Genomic DNA, 22,325 nt, shown 5'->3' with positions numbered 1-22,325 from the left:
AACAAAACAGAAGCAAAAAACACCAAACCAACAACAACAACAACAACACTACCAAACTACCCTTAAGATTGATTGAAATGACAAGGAGATAATCTAGGATTTGAAAGCTGAATTCAACCAGGAGGCAGAAACATTGAAAAACTCAAACGGAAATGAAGGGGTGGAAAAACCCAATAACCCAACTAGAAAACTCAAAAGAACACCTTGCAAGTAAAATAAATCAAGCAGAAGATAGAATATCAGGTCTCTGAGAGAAAGTAAAGAAACTAGACCTAATAAGCAAAGACTGAGCAAAAACTGAAAAGAAAACAGAACACACACATAGAGGAAATGTGGGACATCATGAAAAGACCAAATCTTTGAATTTTAGGCATAGATGAAGAAGAATCCCAGGTCAATGGCATAGATCAGATCTTCATGAAGATGATAGGAGAAAAATGGAAGAAAATGTCACCAAACTAAGGAATGATACATCCATAAAGACACAGGCACAAAGTCACCAAATAGGTACAGAGGAATAGCACACAAAACAGTAAATAGACAAGATCAAAAAAGAAACTCCTCGCTGGAGAGATAGCTCAGGGGTTAAGAGAACTGGCTGTTCTTCCAGAGGTCCTGAGTTCAATTCCCAGCAACCACATGGTGGCAGAAAACCATCTGTAATGAGATCTGGTGCCCTCTTCTGGCCTGCAGGGATACATGCAGGCAGAACACTGTATACATAATAAATAAATCTTAAAAAAAAAAAGAAAAAAAAAGAAACTCCTCATGACATAGCATAGTTAAAACACTAAGTATTTAGAGCTAAAAAGTACTGAAAGCTGCAAGAGAAATAAATCATCAGAAGAGCAGCTAATTTCTCAAGGGAAACACTGTGGAGAAGGCACTCCAAGTCCTAAATGACCCTGATTGCTAACCTGCCAGTGAACCCAGAAAAACTATCTGTTCCCATTCCCAGGAGACTAAGCAGATTCCTGGTAGAACACCCTGCCTTCCTTCCTCCTGTGGAGCACTCACAACCCCCACCCCACCCTCAAGCCCATCTCCATTCCTAAGCATTAATTCCCAATCTCCAGACACACATTTTATTAGGAGGCTCCAGTAGCCACACTTAGGACCACAGAAGAATTTCCTACCAGGTAATACAAAACCATGACACTCTCCTAAGACCCAAAGAAAGAAATGGAAACCAAAGAACAAAATAGCCACCCAACAAAGACAAGACTAGTGGTGTAGCCATTTAATAGACTTCAAACCAAAACCCAATCAGAAGAGACAGAGAAGGATACTACATAATCATCAAAAGAAAAATACACCAAGAGGACATTGAAGTTCTTAACATCTATGCATCAAACACAAGGGCATCCAAGTTCATAAAAGAAACACAGTGATAGTGGGAGACTTCAATACAGACAAAAAATTAAAATGGGAAAGGTTGAGTTAACTGATGTTCTAAATCAAATGGATGTAACAGATACTTACCAAACACTTCACCCAAACAAAAGAATATATCTTTACAGCACCTCATGGAACTTCCTCCAAAACTGACCACATACTCAAGACACAAAGCAAGTATGCACAAATACAACACCCTGCATCCTATCTGACCACCATGGATTAAGGCTGGATATTAACAGAAACAACAGAAAGCTTACAAACTCATGGAAACTGAACAACTCTCTATTGAATAAAAAAAAATGGGTCAAGACAGAAATTAAGAAAGAAACCGAAGTCTTTCTAGAAGTGAATAAAAATGAATATACAACATTCCCAAACCTACAGGATACAATGAAGGCACAATCGACTGAAGCCTCAATCTTTACTGAATGAGCATGAGGATTACCTCCAGTGTTTGATCAGTCTCAAATTCAGATTTTCTGAAGGGAAAATGCAGTCCTTACATTTGGAATTTACCTTGAGGACAGTTAAATGCTAGAGGTGAGAGCATGTTCTAGAAGGCAAGTTCATAGCACTATGTGGCTACTTATAAAATTGGAGCTCTCATACTAAGCACTTAACATCACACTTGAAAGCCCTAGAACACAAAGAAGAAAGCACATCCAAAAGGAGCAGACAGTAAGAAATAATCAAATTCAGAGCTGAAATCAATAAAATAGAAACAAAGAAACAAAAATACAAAGAATCAATGAAACAAAGAGTTGATTCTTTGAGAAAACCTAGTAAGACTGACAAATCCTTATCCAAATTAACTAAAGGACAAAGAGAAAATATCCAAATGGACAAAATTAGAAATAAAAATAAGGACACTGAGGAAATCCAAAGAATCATAAGGACTTACTTGGAAAATCTAAAAGGACATAGATTGGAAAATCTAAAAGAAATGGATAATTTTCTCAATACGTACCACTTAGCAAAGTTAAATCAAGATCAGATAAACAACTTAAAAGGACCTATAATGACTAGTGAAATAGAAGCAGTAATTAAGTCTCCCAACCAAAAAAAAAAAAAGCTCAAGCCCGATGGTTTTAGCAAAGGACTCTACCAGACTTTCAAAGAAGAGTTAATGCTAATACTCCTCAAATTATCTCATAAGATAGAAACAAAAGAAACACTGCCCAGTTCATTTTAAGAGCCACAGTTATCCTGATAACCAACCACATAAAGACACAACAAAGAAAGAGAATTACAGACCAATTTCCCTTAGATAGAAACAAAAATTCTTAATAAAATCTTGCAAAACAAATTCAAGAACACATCAAAAAGATCATCAAATGTAATCACATAGGCTTTATACCAGAAACGCAAAGATGGTTTAACATACATGAATCAATAAATGTAATCTACCATATAAACAGATTGAAAGACAAAAACTACATGATCATTAGATGCAAAAAAGGCATTTGATGAGATCCCATATCTCTTTATCATAAAAGCCCTGAGAAACTAGGAATACAACGACACATCTCAACATAATAAAGGCAATGTACAGCAAGCCCACAGCCAACATGAATCTAAACAGAGAGAAACTAAAACCATTTCCACTAAATCAGGAGCAAGCCAAAGTTGTCCACTCTCTCCATACCTAGTCATACAGTACTTGAAATCTTAGCTAGATCAATTAGGGTATATAAAATGGAAAGGAAGAAGCCAAAGTATCCTTATTTGCAGATGATATGATTTTATACATTAAAAAAAATAACAACACTAAAAACTTCACTAGGAAAGAAGTTGACAAACATTTTTAGCAAAGTCACAGGATACAAAACTTACACACAAAAATCACTAGCCTTCCTATGTACAAATGACAAACTGAAAGAAATCAGGGAAACAATACCTTTAACAATAGCACCAAAAAATATAAAATAATCTTGGGGTAACTTTATGCCAGCAAGTGAAGAACTTGTATAACATAAAAAAAAAAAAAAAGGACACTGAAGAAAGACGTTTCAGAGATATGACAGGATGGAAAGGTCTCCTATGCTCATGGATTAGTAGGATTAATATAACTGCCATCCTATAAAAAGCATTTTGCAGATTCTGTGCAATCTCCACCAAACTTCCAACACACTTCACAGAAATTAAAAGGATAATTCTCAGCTTCATGTGAAAACACACACACACACACACACACACACAAAAAAAAAAAAAAAAACACAAAACAAAACAAAAAAAAAAAACCAGGATAGCTAAAACACTCCTGACTAATAAAAGAACTGCTAGAGATATCACCATCTCCATTCTCAATCAGTACTACAGAACTATAGTAATATATACAGCATGGTACTGGCATCAAAACAGACACAGTGATCAATACAACTGAATTAAAGACCCAGATATGGACACAAGATTTTTTTTTTTTTTTTTTTTTTTTTTTTTTTTTTAATAAAGAAGCCAGAAATACACACTGGAATAAGGACAGCATCTGTAACAGATGGTGCTGGTCAAACTGAATGGCTGCATGTAGAAGAATGCAAAGAGATCCATATTTATCACCTTAAAAAAATTCATTTCCAAATGGATCAAAAACTTCAACATAAGGCCAGAAAGTGGGGGGCAGTCTTGAACTCACTGGTGCAGGAAAAGGTTTTCTAAACAGAACACTGATAACACAGGCACTAAGAACAACAATTAATAAATGGAAACTCATAAAACTGAAAAGCTTTTGTATGGCAAAGGGCAAAAGCATTTAGATAAAGTGGCAGTCTACAGAATGGGAAAAGATTTTTATTAACTACACATCTAACAGAAGGCTAACATATAAAATACTAAAGAACTAAAAAGCTTGATGTCAAGAAAACAAGCCAATTTCAAAATGGGTTACAGATCTAAATAGAGTTCTCAAAAGATAAAACACAAATGGCTGAGAAACACTTAAAAGGAATGTTCAACATTCCAGGTCATCGGGGAAATGCAAATCCAAACTGCCTTGAGATTTCATTTTACACCTGTTAGAATGGCTAAAATCAATAAAATAAATGATAGCTCATGCTGGCAAGGATGTGGAATAAGGAGAACACTTATCCACTGCTGGTGGAGTGCAAACTTGTACCGTCACTATAAATATCAGTGTGGTAGTTCCTCAGGAAGCTGGGAATATATCTGCCCCAAAATTCAGCTATACCACTCCGAGGCATATACCCAAAGGTCTCAAATCTTACTACAGAAATACTTGCTCACACATGTTACCTGCCACTCTAGTCTAACTGCCAGAATTACAGTCAGAAATTGGCAACAACCTAGATGTTCATCAACAGATGAATGGATAAAGAAAATGTGATACAATGCCAGGCAGTAATGGTGTATGCCTTTAATTCCAGCACTTGAGAGGCGAAGATAGGTTAATCTCATAGTGTGAGGCCAGTCTGGTCTCCAGAGTGAGTTCTAGGAAAGCCAGAGCTACATAGGGATACTCTGTCTCGAGAACAAACAAATAATTAAAAGAGAGAGAGAGAGAGAGAGAGAGAGGGGGGGGGGGAGGGGGAAGAGAGGGAGGGAGGGAGGGAGGGAGGGAGGAAGGAAAGGAAAGAGGAGGAAGAAAAAGAAAGAAAATCTGGTGCAATCTGGTACATTTACACAATGGAATACTACTAAGCTGAGTTTTTTGTTTGTTTGTTTTTTTAAAGAAAGAAACGAAATTCACAAGTAAATGGATGAAGCTAGAAAAAAAATCATCCTGAGTGAGGTAACCCAGACTGAAAAGAACAAATACGGTATGTATTCTCTTATACACAGATGCTAGCTATTAAGTCCTTAATAAGCAGGCTACAGTACAAAGAACCACAGTGTTTAAATACAGTGTAAAGGACTGGGGAGAAGGAAGGAAGGATCTCCATAGGAAGGGGAAATAGAGTCCAGCTATGGATGGACCAGGGACGAGGGGAGTTGACTAGAATGGGAGGATCAAATAGGAGGGAATACAGTGAGGGACAGCTAAAACAAAGAGTATTTGAGGGGTCATATGGAAACCTAACACAGTAGTAGCTTCCTAAAATACATACATATATGAAGACAATTTAAATGAAATTGCCAAATAACAAGGGAAACAGAGTCCCAGCTGGACATACTGTCTTGTCACCATATGAAGCTTCTAGTACTGGGAATTAATTACATCCAAAAGAGTCATTGGCCAAAGGGGTCCTGAAAACCCACAAACAACCCAGGTTATTGACAAGGTTATTGGTTGCCCTTCACAAACGGATGATAAGGCCCTGTTGCTGAAGACAACACCTACATAACTCATTGAACATGGAAAAGTAGAACTGGTGTCCACCTACCTTCAACCCTACAGACAAATGTTCATGGTATTGAAAGATATTCTGCACATCACCAGAGGAGAACAGTAAATACCAACCCAGCTACAAACCCCTCAATCTACAATGGTGACCTGCTCACAAAATATAGTGGTATAACAGTGCACAAGAATTGTAGGAGTAACCAACCATTATCTGATTGTATTGCCCACTCATGAGATGCAACTCATTCATGACACTGCTCAGGGAGCTGAGAACCTGAAAATAGATAGGCCAGGGACCTAGGGGAAAACCAAGTATTATATTGTTCTGCTAAAGGAATGTAGCTATAAAATGATTCCTAACGACATTATGTTATACTCATAGATTAATGTCTTGCTCAGCCATTACCAGAGAAGCTTCCTCCTGCAGTAGATGGGAACAAATATAGGAGACCTACAACTGGACATGGTATAGAGAGTGAAAGATCTTGGAACAGTAAGTTCTACATAGTATGTCTCCATCAAAGCTTTCCCCTCAGAGCTCAGGAACTGTGAAGAGGAGGTGGGAAGAGTTTAGGAATCAGAGGCTATGAAAACACTAAGGAAACAAGGCCTTCCGGACACAAGACTGATACACACAGGAATTTACAGGGACTGTAGCAACAAGAACAGGGCCTAAATGAATGTAAGTCCGATGAGTTCCCAACAGTGAGAGAGGAGAGACGACACAAAGCCCCATCCCTAACTCATGTCATATCTAATTGATAACTGCTCACAAGGGAAAAATTAGTTTCCTCCAATGGAGTTTCTCTTGGTATACAAATCACATTTAAAGGCAGGCCCCAAGCTCCAGCAATAGATGGCCAACACAAAATAGCTTATATATTATGCTTTTTTATTTTGTTTTTATAGGATTTCTATGAGTCTGTTTCTGTATCTGTGTTTCCTGTGCCTTTTCTTTGGCTCTTTTTTTTTTTCCTGTTTGTTTGGTCCTATTCTGGTTAGCTTGTTTTAACTTTATTTTGTTACTGTTTTTTAGATGCTACTTTTTAATACGAGATAGAAAGAGAGTAGATTTGAGTGTAGTCAAGAGGTGGTGGCTCACGCCTTTAATCCTAGCAAATCTTAGGAGGCAAGAGGCAGAGGTAAGAGGAAGAGGCAGGCAGATCTCTGTGAGTTTGAGCCTAGCGTGGTCTACAGAGTTCCAGAATAGCCAGGGCTATATATAGAGAAACGCTGTACAGAAACCTGTCTCCCCACCAAAAAAAATATTAAAATGTAATTTAAAAAGTGTTCCAATCCCCAGGTCACTGGACCAAGTAACTCTGACAGTTGAGGGTGGCAGGCAGGCAGCAGTGACTTCCAAAGAGACCACATTCTCATTCATTCATTCATTCATTCATTCATTCATTCATTCATTCATTCATTGGTGGGCTGGCCTCACTCTTGCTGCAATCTTCCTGTCTCTTTCCAACTCTGGGATTACAGGAGTATACTATCATGCCCAGCTTGAGATCATATTCTTTTTGTAGTTTTGCAATTGTTAAGATCCTAATCATGCACTTACTTGATCCACATCACATGCAAGTTGAAGCAGCACAGGAAACGTGTGCTTGTAGAGCTGGTACATGGGAGGCCACTCCTGACCTTCAGGCATCTGAGAGGCTCTTCCCAACATGAACATAACCATGCTGTGTAAAAGTTCACAAGCTGCCACCTATGAGGGAACATTCAACAAAGCTTGATTATCATATTTACAAGGGAATATTTTGAAGTTTTTTCTTACTTTAGCCATTTAAGAGGAAAAACTTGTATTGTGGGTAAATACTATATATTCCAATTTTAAAAAATGGAAATAGTGTTTTTGATATCAAGTGAATGCTTCTGTTCACTTTAATCTTTATCCAAGAATTAAGAATTGAAATTTAAAAATTTCAGACTCTGAAGGTGATACATTCAGAAGAAATATATTTCATACAGTTTAGAACTATATATCCTGGCTTCATTTGTAAATATCACTTGAGTAGCTAAGAAGACATTAGAAGTTTACAAGTTAGTGTTAACATTTGAGATTATCTGTCTCCAACCTCCCAGGTTATGGGGATAATCAAACTCCTACCAAGTTTCATCTTTAAATATACTTTGCATTGCATTTTCTATTACAAAGAACTTCTGGTTTTGAATGCTTTGCCAGTTTATTATTTCAATAATTTATACTTAACTTTCATTTATCAATGACACCTACTTCCAAAACATTTCGAAAGTAATGATAATAGAATAGCTAAAATATAATGTCTGTTTCCTAACCAACACATACATGTTTTTAAAGCAATACACTATAAAGAATGAATGATAGGGGAAAAAATACTTTAGTTTGTCGGTCACTAGCAGAAAGAGCCAATTCAGTGACCCGAGGCAGAAAGACATCCAGATAGAGGACAGGCTTCATCTCTCTGAAAGGTACTGCATAGCAGAGCCTCTTCTCCTTGTCCCACGCCACACACTTCTTCATCCTTTCTCCTGATGCAGCTGATGGAAAATGTTACAAGACTGCTTTTCATTCAAGATCTTTCCTCTTACAGCTCATTAGCTAAATTAGGATACTTTTAAAGCATTTTATATTTCCTTTTTTCTGCTTCAGGTATGAAAGAATATTAAAATCACTGATGGTTCTTATTTCTAAATTTAACTTAACTAAAACTGTTGTTCAATAGGAACATCCAAATTCAGTCAGAGCTACTTAAAACAAATGACAGAAAGTAAGTACAATTAAAACAAAACAAAACAAAACAAAACAAAGGCTTCTCTTTGCCAGGTGTAGGGGTATACATCTTTAATTCTAGCACTTGGAAGGCAGAAGCAGTGGGATCCCTATGAATTCCATGCCAGCCAAGACCACCTAAGACCTTTTCTCAAAAAAACCCCAAAACAAACAAACAAAAAAACAAAGCAAAAACAAATCTCTTCTTTTAAAGGGACTATGAAGATGGTTCAGTGGATAAAGTGTTTTCCATACAAGCATGAGAACCAAAGATCAGATTGCAAGCCTACATGTAAATATTGGGTGCAAATGGCAGGCTACTTATAATCCCAGTATTGACAGATACCTGGAACAAGCTGGCTAGTACAGGTGAGTCCTTCATTGACCTGAGATTCCACCTCAGAGAATAAGGTAGTGAGTGATCAAGGAAGACCCCTGACATCAACCTCTGGCCTCCACATATACATGTACCACCAAAATTCCTCCTGAAAATACTTTCTAAGTATAGGTTCTAACTTCCTAAATACCTAAAAATTTCCAGTTAACACTAAACCTCAAAAGCAAAATCAGCTGAGTTTTTCTAATACAAAAACACTCTAAAATATTCACATATTAAAATGTTAAGTTTATCACTGGAGAGAGGGCTCAGTGGTTCAAAGCAGCACTTGTTGCTCTTGCAGAGGACCTGTGTTTGGTTCCCAGCACCCACATGATGCCTCACAACCATTTGTAACTCCAGTTCCAGGGAATCACATGCCCTCTTCTGACCTCCATGGACACCAGGCATGAATGTGGTACATATACATCTTTCATTCAGGCAAAACATGCAAAATAAATAAAATTTTTTAAAAAGTTAAAAATATGAGAATATTAAGTTTAGCTTTCTCCCATGGTGGCTACTGTTGGTGGGAGCTGTCCTACACTTAAGTCAGAAGATAGTGCCTGTAAAGATTAAACGATTTTGAAAGTCCAGCATGGTAGCACACATCTCAATCCCACTATTCAGGAGGTAGAAACAGACAGGCCTTTGTGAGTTTGAAGCCTGACTAGTCTGTATAGCATGGTCCAGGCCAGCTAGTCAGGGCTTCATAGTTCATTCTTCTCTAAGGGAAGAGAAATAGAAAGTACGTGCTGCATTCTGAATATGATTTCAGATTCTGAATATGACCAGACACAGCAAATTGAAATTGATCAGTTCTGAGGAAATCTGAAATAGAACACTATGCTATGGTAGTCCAAACAGGTGTTCATTACTACAATGGCAATAATATTGACTTGGGCACAGTATGTGGAAAATGCTGTAAATACTAGCTATCACTGTCCAGGTGATTCTAAAATCATCAGAAGCATGCCAGGAGAGGCTGGTGACAAGTAAACAGACACACATTCAACTCCAAGTACAAATGCATCTATCTACAGGGTTATTTTAGGAAAAAACTTACCTGTTACAAGATTTTTGTTTATTTGTCCTCCTAGGAATCCCAGAATTTGTACTACTCTAGTTCTTATTTCTTCTAAGGATAGTGCTTCATCCTGAAAATATGTACAAAAATATGTACAGAGTTTAAAAATTAAAGTGAAGAGGAAAGAATACCTCTTATTAATGTCTCCTAATAGTTAATTAAATTAAATCCTACATATCCATAAAAGAAATTGTATCTCTTCCAGTTTTGTAGGTGGAGGTCCAGCACAAGGCCAACAGCTCCAATGTTTGTGGAAGACCCTTTACACTCTTAAGAGTATCTAGAACTCCAAAGAGCTTTTATTTATATGGGTCACATTCCTAAATACTGCATTAGAAATTCAAACTTTATTCTGTTTTGAGTGATGGAAAAGCCCCACAAATGGACAGTAGTATCAGGACATAATATTATAAATGTAATAAATCAATACAATTAATGTAATTAATGAATATCATATAGTTACTGAATGAATACTGTGAATGTAATCAATGAATACCACAAATGTAATTAATATCATGAGTATAATTAATGAATATCATGAGTGTAATTAATATCTTGAATGTAATTCATACCACTGAATTGTAAACTTAAGAATAGTTACAACTGCAAATATTATGTTCATTTAAAAAAATAAGATGGAATGTAATCACCATACATTATATGTGTGTATGAAATTGAAGACAGTGATGTTCTAAAGTAGAAAGTGGTGATGGTGATGGTGGCCTATGAGGATGCTGGACTAAATTGTGCAAACAGGCAAATTGTATACTATGTGAATTATTTGTCAATAAAGATTTTATAAAACGTAAAAAAAAAAAGAAATTCACTCTAAAACGGTACCATTTAAAAAAACACTACCCCAATGTTATCTTAAAAACAACATGATTTTATGATAATTGTTTTTTCATAACAAAAACCCTCCAAAGAGTGGACCTGTTTCACACTAGTGTAAAGGGCTTTCATTTTATTCACAGAAATCACAGAGCTCATGGTATGTAGGTAGAAGAAAAAGGAGCATTTTGTAGTCATTTTAGATAACTGATTATCCTTCATATCATACTATGTAGAGTATGAAGCCTAATCAATGAACTTTTACATAAACTCTATTATGCTAAATTGATTCATCTTGCACTTTGAATGGATTTTACAATCATGCATTGTTCATCTGAAAATACTAGTTCACTAGAGTAAGCAGATTTCCCAAATGCTGACATATTTCATTGCAGATGCCTAAAATTACATTTATTAATATCATCACAAATTTCATGAGAAAAATATGTATCAGCTATCAAGCTCATTGTAACAGTTGTGTGTTAAAGATGTTTCCCTTTAAGTGGCAGGCTTTCTTCATTCATTGAGGGAAAAGGTTGGCCAAATTCCCAAATCTTAATTACCTGGGAAGAGGGAACCTCAAATGAGGAGCTGGCCCTATTGCACTGGCCTGTGGGCATATCTGTGGGGGCATTTTCTTGACTAAATGTTTAATGTAGGAGGACCCAGCCAACTGTGGGTTGGTGCTACCCCTGGGGAAGTGGTCTTGGGTTGTATGAGAAAGCAAACTCAGAAAGGGATGAGCAGAGTTTCTTCTCCATGATCTCTGCTTCAGTTCTTCCTTCTAGTTCCTACCCTGTCTTCCTTGATGATGAACTTAAACCTGTAAGCCCCAAACACTCTTTCTTCTCACTGAAGAAGGAAAGAGAAATATACACTAACAATTATTATTTTAATACACATCTATCATAATCCAACTATTGCCTTCCATTATGATCCTCTCTGCCTGAGTGCTATAGAAGTAAGCAGATACAGAGTAGGTGAAGAAGGAAAGAGAATACACTATTATTTTATTTATTTATTTATTTATTGCTTATTTTTCTATTATGTATACAGTGTTCTGTCTGCATGTATCCCTGCAGGCCAGAAGATGGCATTACAGATGGTTGTGAGCCACCATGTGGTTGGTGGGAATTGAACTCAGGACCTTTGGAAGAGCAAGCAGTGCTCTTAACCTCTGAGCCATCTCTCCAGCCCAACTATTATTATTTTAATATGCACCTATCATAATCCAACTACTGCCTTTCACTATGATCCTCTCTGCCCGAGTACTACAGAACTAAGCAGATACAGGATGGGTTAAATTTTACTGGGCTTAGTTTGTATTTCTACTTGTTTCAGCTGGATCCCCTTCCTCTTATCTTGAAAAATCAATGCATACAAAGCTTTCTAAGAAATGATTGACACAGCAGTCTTTAAACAAGACCCTGTTTGATAGAGAATGTCCTGATCAGTACCCACACCATTTGCTTCTGTAAATACGCTTAAATTGCAAAGGAAGCTTTCCTTCAGGTCATGAGACCCAGAGACCACTCTTAGATAGTAATGTAGACAGGGATTTCAGTTGAGTTCTCCAACTCTCTGAATGCTGCTTGGTTTCTCAAGAGCCTGATTTCTATAATGTCCCAAGTTGGTTTGGTCTGTGTTTTATCACACCAACAGAAAGCAAAGTAAGATGCAGCGACCACAAAGGAAGTGGGGATTTCAACACACAATTCAAATATTCCCTAGGAGTTGTTCTGCCAGGCAGACTCTTTAAGGCTGCAAGCCTGTAGGTATAATCTTGTCTCATCACAAAAAATGCTAAACAAAACAACAACAACAACAAATTGTTACACACCACCATACAAAGACCAACCAAACAAAAGTAGGGTGGTGGTTTGAATAAGAATGGCCCCTAAGGGCTCATATATTTGAATGCTTAGTCATCAGGGCATAGTACTACTTGAGAAGGATTAGAAGATGTGGCCTGGTTGAAATAGGTGTGGCCTTGGAGGAAGTGTGTCACTGGGGTTGGGCCTTGGGTTTCAAAAGCCCAAGCCACACTCAGTGTCTCTCTCTTCTGCTGCCTGCTGATCCAGATGTGGAACTCTCAGCTACTTCTTCAGCACTGTGTCTGCCTGTGTGCTGACATTCTCCCTACCGTGATGAAAATGGACTCACTTCTGAAACTCTAAGCCAGCCCAAATTAAATGCTTTCTTTTATAAGAGTTGCTTTGGTCATGGTGTCTCTTCACAGCAATAGAACAGTGACTAAGAAGTTGGTACCAGGGAGCAGGGTATTGCAGTGACTTAAGGTAAAGAAAAGACAAAGTATTTCTTACTGGTAAAATATTTGTTGTCCTTTTCAGATGCTTCAATACATCTCTATTAAATCCCTTCTGGGCAGCCCGAGAAAGTGCTGATACTTCCCAATGGCTCTTGGTTGCATCTATAGGTAGTAAACAATAAAAAAATTTTTTTTTAAAAGCAACATTGACACTACATTGTGAAACAGAAACATTAAAGTACTGGTTATTTAAAATATGACCTCAAAACTTAAAACTCCAGAACAAAAAATATTTAGATTGCTGTCTTTTGAATATCACTGCCAATCAGAAGAAGCTCCACCTGTACTTAAAAGAGCTGGAACCATTTTGTGGTTGTAGAAGTTAGTCTTCCCACCTTAGACATAAGCCAAATCTGTGACAATCCAAGCCTCATAATCAAATACTTGAAAACATAACAATTTTTATGTTACTACCAGGAGAGAAACTATCATTCTGTAACTATCACAGTAATAATTCAGGAGGAACTATGGATGAATAGACACTAAAAATATTGTGGGAGAAGCTTCCAAGAGAAACAATACTATTTATAGTATTTGTTCTAAAATTTATTTTACTTTGGGGTAGAGACTTTGGATGAAAAGTCTTGAAGGTATCTGTCTATGGAGACTGATTGGCAATTAGAAATATACATATAGCATTTGTTGAGAGGTTCTGAAAAATCCATTAATACCAACAATTGGCTGCTTAGAATCTCAGTATTGTGGAAAGGTTGGAAGGTTGCAGTCTTGGAGGCTAATTATTTTATCCTGGGCTAGTTCTGGCCCACCTCAGAACTATCGTCTTATGACAATAAAAAAACATTTAGGACTTTCGGCTCAGTAGGCAACTTATTTCTTTAATCTACAAGCTAAGAATACCATCAGAGCATCTGGGACCTATGGGCCACTTTTCCCACCTCTCTGATGTACCCACCAATGTATTTTAAGCTTGTCTTATGAGTTTTTCTGTTCCATGAAACTATAAAAACTGTGAAACTGCTTCCAGGTTGGAACATGGAATTTGAGATAACCTAAAGCTATGTTCCCAGGACATGGTCACTCAAAATGGCTCCAAAATAACTATCTTATTTTCCTTTAAGATGATGAGAGCTATGGCTGGGCAGGGTGGCACACACCTTTAATCCTAGCACTTGGGATGCAGAGGCAGGCAGATCTCTGTGAGTTTGAGGTCAGTCTGGTCTACAGAGTGAGTTCCACGACAGCCAGGGTTACACAGTAAAACCCAGTCCCATCCTACCGATTCCCCACAAAACCAACTACAACAACAAAAAAGATGAGAGCTCTGGCTTTTATGGAAGCGTGCACATGTGCCATAGCATGTATGTAGTGGTCAGAGGACAACTTGTTTGGTTCTTTCCATGCGGGTCCATGGATTCAGGTCATAAGGCCAGGAGGTTACTGACCACTGGGCCCACTGAGCTATCTCAAACACCTATTCCCTGCCCTCCCCTTTTTTTTGAGTAGAACAAATTAAATTCATTAAGGAAAGTGAGAAAACTCTTGGGAGTAGAACAGGTTTCAAAGGAGGAATACCCCTCATTAACCTGAATCTAATCATGAGTAAATATTAGAAAAACCCAAACAGACATATGATAATTGAAGTTATAGTATACAGTAATGTCTATAAAATACAATTCCTGAAAGGATCCAAGGAGTAGATGCCAATCAAATTCATGCCAATGTCCTGATTTGAACTTGTTTGCAAAGTTAAATACAGCAATGATTTTGATGTATGAAATGTATATCAAAGAATTGAAGGGTGGTGGGCAACTGGTTGGCAGATTAGTTTTCAGTTTTTTAGGAAAGTTTTCTACTTTCACATTTTATCTATCATTGCTTTTTGACCATACATTATGGGAGGATGCTCTATGACTGTAAATATGGACAACGGGAAACTTTGTGGTTATCTTGCTGCAAAGCCTAATGTTCTGAGTTCAATCCCTTGGATATACATGGTGGAAGGAGAAAATTGAGTCCTGTAAGTTGTCCTCTGATCCTCAATCATGCAAAGTGGCTCATGCATACCTCCCACCCCAAAATAAAATACATTTTATTTTAAAAAAAAAAAAAAAAACACTAAATATTACTGTTCCTCATGAACCTTTGTCACAAATAAATTTTAAAAGGTACAATTTTTTTTTTTTGAAGATTCAGGTTATGGGAACCAGTTGCAACATCCATTTATTTCTCTTATTAACTACTGAGTTAAATAAAATCTTTGATGTGTTCATTTTCTATGGCCTTAGATGGTTAACTCTACAGCCATAAAATTATTTATCTGTAGTTTTAAGTTGCAAGGTGGCTATGGCTCAGTTCAGCAAATCTTTGGCTCTCAGAAATAAATTCTGATTGTCAAAGGAACTTTGCCACTACCTCTGTTTCTCTATTTCTTAACTTGATTTTTTACATCCTGGAAGCTGGTGTGTTAGTTAGGGTTTCTATTGCTGCAACAAAACAATATGGCCAAACAGCAAATTTGGGAGAAAAGGGTTTATTAGGCTTATACTTTTAAGATTCCTGCTACACAAAACCAAACCAGTACAGCTGTTCTTTACTCGTGGAAACAATGAGTTTGGGTTTAGGGCAGATGACCAGTTAGGGATTGAATAAATTACTTTCTTGTTACTGTGATAAAACATTATGACCAAGCAACTTAGAAAAGTTTATTTGAGCTGTGGTTCCAGAGTGCAGCATGGCAGGGAAACTTGGCAGCATGGCATGAGCAGGAAGCTGAGAGATGACTTCTCAGCCACAGACATAAAGGAAAGAGAGAATACTGGAAGTAGACCAAAGCTATAAAACTTTCATAGACAACGCCCCGGGGAAGAACTTCCTTAAGCAAGGCTGCATCTCCTAAACCCTCCAAAACAGTACTACCAAGTGATGACCTCTAGGTTTCCACAGAGTCCCACATCCTATTCCTGCACCTGCATCCCTTGTCCCACTACATCCTCTGTACCTCAGCCAACCTCTAGGTTTGCACAAAGATCCACCTAAACTGCATCCACTCACAAATAGGTCCTTTTGTGCCACGTCCACCACCACACTCTATACCCAGACTTCCCATGTCCTCCTCCAAGGTCTAGCCTGGTGAGTAGTCCCTATACTCATTTTTCAGAAACCAGCCAGATCTAGCTCTGCTCCCACAGCCTAGTCTGACCACACACTTGTGCCAGCACACTAGCTGACCTCTAGGCTTCTGTCAGGGCCTGACCTACCTGTACCCACCCACAGATCCCTTTGTGCCACTTCCACCACTGGACTCCATATCCAGACTTCCCACATTCTCCTCCAGGGTCTAGCCTGGTGAGTCCCCGACTTCTGCATAGCATGGGTCTTACAACCAATGCAGCAATCTAGTCTGGTCTTCATGACCTTCACTGCAAAAGAGCTGTAAGTTTGGGCCAAGATACAGCCTACCTACTCCCCAACCCATGTCATAGCCAACCCTTCCACTCATTCTTATCTATTCCCAACCACCAGGCTTGGAACAAGAAGCATATCCTCTCTGTCCGCCCCACTTCATTCCACCCAAGCACTTCCAGTCTGCCCCACATCTTCTTTTCTGCCCCAACTGCTCTATCCAGAACAAATCAGAATTCCAAAAATACCAACCATATGAAAGATTAAGCCAGTATGTTCTCTCCCAAATCTAACAGTCTTATAGTAATGCTTGCCAATGAAAATTACCTAGATGAACTCCAAGATACAGAATGTAAAAGAACAATCATAAACTTCATCAAAGAATTCAAAGACTTTAAAGAAGACACAAAGAGACAGCTCAGTGGAATCAAGGAGAACAAGCTTAAGGAGAATGAACGCCTGGAGTGAAGTCCAAGAAAACACAAGTGTAAATGATGAAGATAACCCAAGATTTAAGATAGAATTCAATCAGGAGATAGAAACATTGACAAGAACTCAAGCTGAAATGAAGATGGAAGTGAAAAATGCACAGCCTAACAAGAAACCCAAAGGAAAGCCTTATAAGTATAACGGATCAAGCAGAAGACAGAACATCTCAAAGACAATTCTAGAACAAATAAACAAGAAGCATGGAACTTTGTAACACCCCCCCCCACACACACACACACACAGAAAAGGAAGACAAAATGTGGGACACCATGAAAAAAAATGAAACCTTCAAATTATAGGTATAGATGAAGGAGAAGAATGCCAGGTCAATGGCATAGAGTAGATCTTCAGCAAGATCATAGAAAATTTCCCAAACTAAGGAAAGATACACCCATACAGATAGAAGGAGCACACAAAAGAGACAAGACCAGAAAATGAAATCCCAATGGCATATCATAGTTAAAACACTAAGCATACAGGAAAGACTGTATTGAAGACTGCAGGAGAAAAAACACAAGTCACATATAAAGAACAGCACATCAGAATAAAAGCTGATTTCTCAATAGAAACTTTGTAAGCCAGAAGAGCCTGGAGCAATGCATTCCAAGTCTTAAAAGTCTATTGATGGCTGCTTTGCTGACACCCATGGGAGGCCTGCCCCTTTTTGAATGGAAACAGAGGAAGAGTGGATGGGGGAGGGGAATGAGAAGAAAGAAGGGAGGGGAAACTACAGTTGGGATATAAAATAAATGAATAAATTTAATTAATAATAATAAAAAAGAAAAGACTATGGCCAATTGAAAATCAAATATCCAGCAAAACTATGGGCCCTAATTGAAGGAAAAAAGAAAGTTTTCTGTTGGAATTTCTAGTCATTCACCAATGACTGTGCATGCACTGGCAAGATGCTTAGTCATTCTGGGCCTTATGTCCTACATAATCCATGCACTGTGTGGTCATGTCATCTGTGCTCAGTGTAATCATGTAATCTGTGTGCATGGGTGGCATACCTACATAAACCCATATGCGCATGTGCGGGGGTAATCCATACAAAGTGGGTCACAGACACTTCCCCTCTCTCTCCCTGCATGACCCTTTCTCATAAGACTAAGCACTCCCTTCTGTTTCCTTCCCCTAATAAACTCTTATAGTGGGTTTTGTTGTGCCTTGTGGCTTTTCTTGCAAGGTAAACAGCGCCACTTAATGAATAACATTGCGCCACATGACTCACATTTTCCATGACATAAACAACCTAAAAAAAATTTACATCCAACAAATCAAACTTAAGGAATATATAGGAAACAGTATTTCAAGCTGAAGAGAGGAACTGAGCTAAAGAGAGGAATGAGCATGGCAGAGAGACTATGAAAAAAATACAAAGCCCATAATTATTAAAATATGACTTACATCGAGAAGACAATAACAGAAAAAAATGACCACAATTAACACAAACACTTCAATAATAACTTTAAGTATCAGTGGGCTCAATTCTCCAATCAAGTCACAGACTGACTGGATGGATCAAGAAACATCTGCTGCCTACAAAGAAATTTTAGCTTTACAGAGTTAAAGGATAGATAAAAATACTCCAATCAAATGGGGCCAGGAAGAAAGCAGGCATCATTATCCTAATATCTAACAAAACAAACTTCAAACTAAAACTAATGAGACTAGATAAAGAGGGATGCTTTGTTCTAATCTAGGGATTAATTAACCATTAACAAAGAAAACATTACTGTCCTAAACATATATACAACAAAACTAGGGTGCCCCATTTCATTAAAAATCAACTACTTGATTTAAAGACACAGATAAACATCAATCCATTAATAGTAGGTAATTTCAATATCCAACTTTCTCCAACACATCATTTGGCCAAAAAATAAACAGAAATGGAGAAAAACAGAAGTGACATTATACAACATCATACAAATAGACTTAACAAGTATCTACAAAATATTCTATCCAAAGACAGAAGATTATGTGTTCTACTCAGTAGCATATGGAAGCTTTTCTAAAATAGACCACATCCTGGGACACAAAACAAATCTACAAGTTCAAAAAGATCAAAAGTATACCTTCTATCCTATTTAAGCACAATGCAATAAAACTTAAAACAAAAAAATTCTAGTAATAGCCAAACTCATGGAGATTAAACAACTCATTACTAAATGATGACTAGATCAAAGAAAAAAAAATAAAGAAAAAAAATACAAAATTTAATGCAACTAAATGAAAATAAAAGCACAACCCATAAAACCTCTCTGGCACACAGAAAATAGTCTTAGGAGGGAAATTTCTAGCTCTAAGGATCTACATTATGAAATTAGAAAGAACACAAATCAAATGGCTTAATGGTATAGCTCAAAAATTTAAAAATATAAGAACTAACCAAATCCAAACCCAGCCAACAGCAATAAAGATAAAAATCACAGCAGAACTCAAGGAAAACAATAAAAAGAATCAGCTAATCTAAGAGCTAGTTCTTTGAGAAGATAAACAAGATTGACAGACCCTTGGCCCAACTAACCAACAGAAAGAAAAGATCCAAATTAACAGAATTAGAAATGACCAGGGAAACATTACAATAGACACCAAAAAAATTTAGAATATTATAAGGGAATATTTTAAAAATCTGTACTCTTTGGTGGAAAATCTAAAAGAAATGGATAATTTGCTAGATCCAGCCAAACCACTAAAATTAAACCAGGAAGAATCTAAGAACTTAAATAGACCCATAACAAAGGTGGAAATCGAAATAGTAATAAAAAGCCTTCTAGATTTAAAAAAAAAAAAAAAAGTCCAGGACCAGATACATTTACAGCAGACTTCTATCAAACTTTCAAATATCTACAGCCAGTCCTTAAATTATTTCAAAAACAAAAAAGAAAACAGGAAAGAAACTGCAAGATCACTCCCAAACTTCTACAAAGCCAATGTCATTTTAATATCCAAACCAGGTAAAGACAGAAAGTAACAAAAAAAGGAAACTCCCAGCCAATATCCCTGATGAATGTAGATGCAAATAATGAAAATACTCAGAAATACTTAAATATTTATTTACACAAATTTATTATGAATGTATAAATTATATTTATAAATATATAAAAACAAATTTATTATGTTCATAATATAAATACTCATAAATAAATAAAAAACTTACAAACAGAATACAGACATACATTAAAAAGATTATATACCATAAACAAGTCGACCTTACCCCTGAAATGTAGGAATGGTTCAACATACTCAAGTCAATAAATGTAATAAACCACATAAAAAAAATAAATGACAAAATCACATGATTGTATCAATAGATGTAGAAAAGGCCTTGGGGGGAAAATCGAACATATCTTCATTATAAAAGTCTTAGAGAATGCAGGATTAGAAGGAACATAACTCAACACAAAAGCTATATATGAGAAAATCCACAGCCAACATTACCCTAAATGGAGAAAATCTTAAAGCAAAATACCACTGAAGTCAGGAATGAAACAGAAATGTCCACCTTGGGGTGCCCAAAGCAGCCTGACCACACAGCTGCCATGACTGACAGGCTTAGAGGCCTAGACACAGCTGCTGGGACAGGCTTAGGGATAGGCAACACTTGGATCCAGGAAAAGCTGTAAACTAACACCACTCAGGGATCCACCCAGGGATGGGCCAGCAGCTAAGGGGAAGTACCTGACATCCCAAACATCCCAACCCTTAGATAAGATGGACAGATGAACCTAAGCCTAGCACACACCTATTTCCCTTTTATGGATACCTCTAGACAAATGTCAGCCAATCAGGGTCCTGAACCCTAGAAATTCCCTCATTCCAATCTCTGCGATAAAACCCTACCCCAACTGGGCTCAGGGCTCTCTGTTCTCAACGCTGTGTCAGGAAGACAAAGAGACCAAACTCCAGGCTTGAAATAAAGTCTCTTTGCTTTACATATGGGATTTGGTCTCTGTGGTAGTCTTTTCAGGGTCCCTGAGATCTGGACATAACATCCACCATCCCTATTCCTTTTCAACACTGTTCTCAAAGCACAACATGGAGCAATAAGGCTAGAGAAAGAAATTACAGCGTTACGAATAGGGTAAGAAAAGTCAAATTATCCCTATTTGCAGATGAAATGATACTATACACTAGAGACCACTGTAAAACCCAAACTCAAAATATACCTCACAGGTTAATGGGAAACTGAAACTAAGAATATTACCTTGCGGGTTATGAGTTCTGTTTATAGTCAAAACAGTTTGTAAGGATTAAGTCCTTAATTATGTCACCAGCCTGTGAAGGCGTCCCAACCTAAAAAGTAGGTATGCTCTGTGTCCTCTCTTTTTCCGCACTCTCTCCTTCCATACTCCCCTACCCCCCTGCACGGTAACTCTCTCCCTCTTTCTGTTTCTCTCTCTCTCCCTCTCCCTCTCTCCCTCTCTCCCTCCCTCTCCCCCTCTCTCTCCCAATAAAGCTCTAGAAAGTTAACTACGGCTTGTGACTCTCTCCATCCTGCGCTGGCGTCCCAACCTAAAAAGCGGGCATGCTCTTTCTGTGTCCTCTCTTTTTCGGCACTGTCTCCTTCCTTACTCCCCCTCTCCATGCGCTTGCTCGCTCCCTCCCCCCCTCCCAATAAAGCTCCAGACTCTTCCATCACCAATACATCCAGCACTCTCCTCTGTTGGCATGGCCGCCGTGGGCAGCAGCCAGCCACGAGTGCTGTTGCTGAACCAACATTTGGTGCCCTTGACTTGGATAGACCACTGAAGACCTGCTGTGACTGCTGCCACTTGCCGCCTCCTCCCCCATCCAGCGAGACAGACTGTGAGACTGTGAGTGCGCGCATCCCTCGCCTCCACTGGACCCACACACAGCTACCACTACTGCTACCGCCATGATTCTTCACCACAGTGAGTCCCCGATTCTTGCGGCTGTAGTCTGAGCTATATTCTTTGTGACGACACCCCGGGGGTTGTCCTCGGGCTGTGCTGACAACAGCGGGCACATTTTCACTCCTGACACATTTCACTGCTGTCTCGGGTCCTCGGTGGACCAACTGCAGCACAGCTGCAGCCCTTCCCATCCCTTGACGAAGAGGATGGAAACATGAGCTGATTCTTAGATCTCTCTTCACTCTTGGGGACACCCAAGATTGGAGTCTGATCCTGGTTTGTTATTTTAATTTTTTATTTTTCTCTTGACTACAGCCATGGGACAAAGGGGCAGATACATTGGCAGATAGGGGCGGACACCCGTAAACCTGGTCACATAACAGCGTCTCGGGAACTTCTGCCAGCAAACAGGCAAATAAAAGAGTTACTTTCCAGCCTGGTCTACAAAGTGAGTTCCAGGAAAGGTGCAAAACTACACAGAGAAACCCTGTCTGGGGGGCGGGGGGTGGGGAAGAGT

At 38.2% G+C, this 22,325-nt stretch overlaps 1 protein-coding gene across 2 annotated transcripts in view; it reads right to left on the bottom strand.

Moving 5' to 3' along the window:
• Window positions 1–22,325, bottom strand: part of Prkdc (protein kinase, DNA-activated, catalytic subunit) — a 234,571-nt gene that overhangs the window by 167,485 nt on the left and 44,761 nt on the right. For both annotated transcript variants that reach the window (XM_006997186.4, XM_076548362.1), the window contains 4 exons: window positions 13,072–13,178; window positions 9,896–9,986; window positions 8,061–8,221; window positions 7,260–7,409 (listed from right to left, as the gene is read on the bottom strand). In XM_006997186.4, coding sequence (XP_006997248.1) covers window positions 7,260–7,409; window positions 8,061–8,221; window positions 9,896–9,986; window positions 13,072–13,178 — 509 coding nt within the window. The remainder of the gene's footprint in view (window positions 1–7,259; window positions 7,410–8,060; window positions 8,222–9,895; window positions 9,987–13,071; window positions 13,179–22,325) is intronic.

This window comes from Peromyscus maniculatus, chromosome 12 (assembly GCF_049852395.1).
Source record: "Peromyscus maniculatus bairdii isolate BWxNUB_F1_BW_parent chromosome 12, HU_Pman_BW_mat_3.1, whole genome shotgun sequence".
NCBI lineage: Eukaryota > Metazoa > Chordata > Mammalia > Rodentia > Cricetidae > Peromyscus > Peromyscus maniculatus.
Note: the sequence above shows the minus strand (reverse complement) of the source record. Positions and strands in the feature narration are given on the sequence as shown.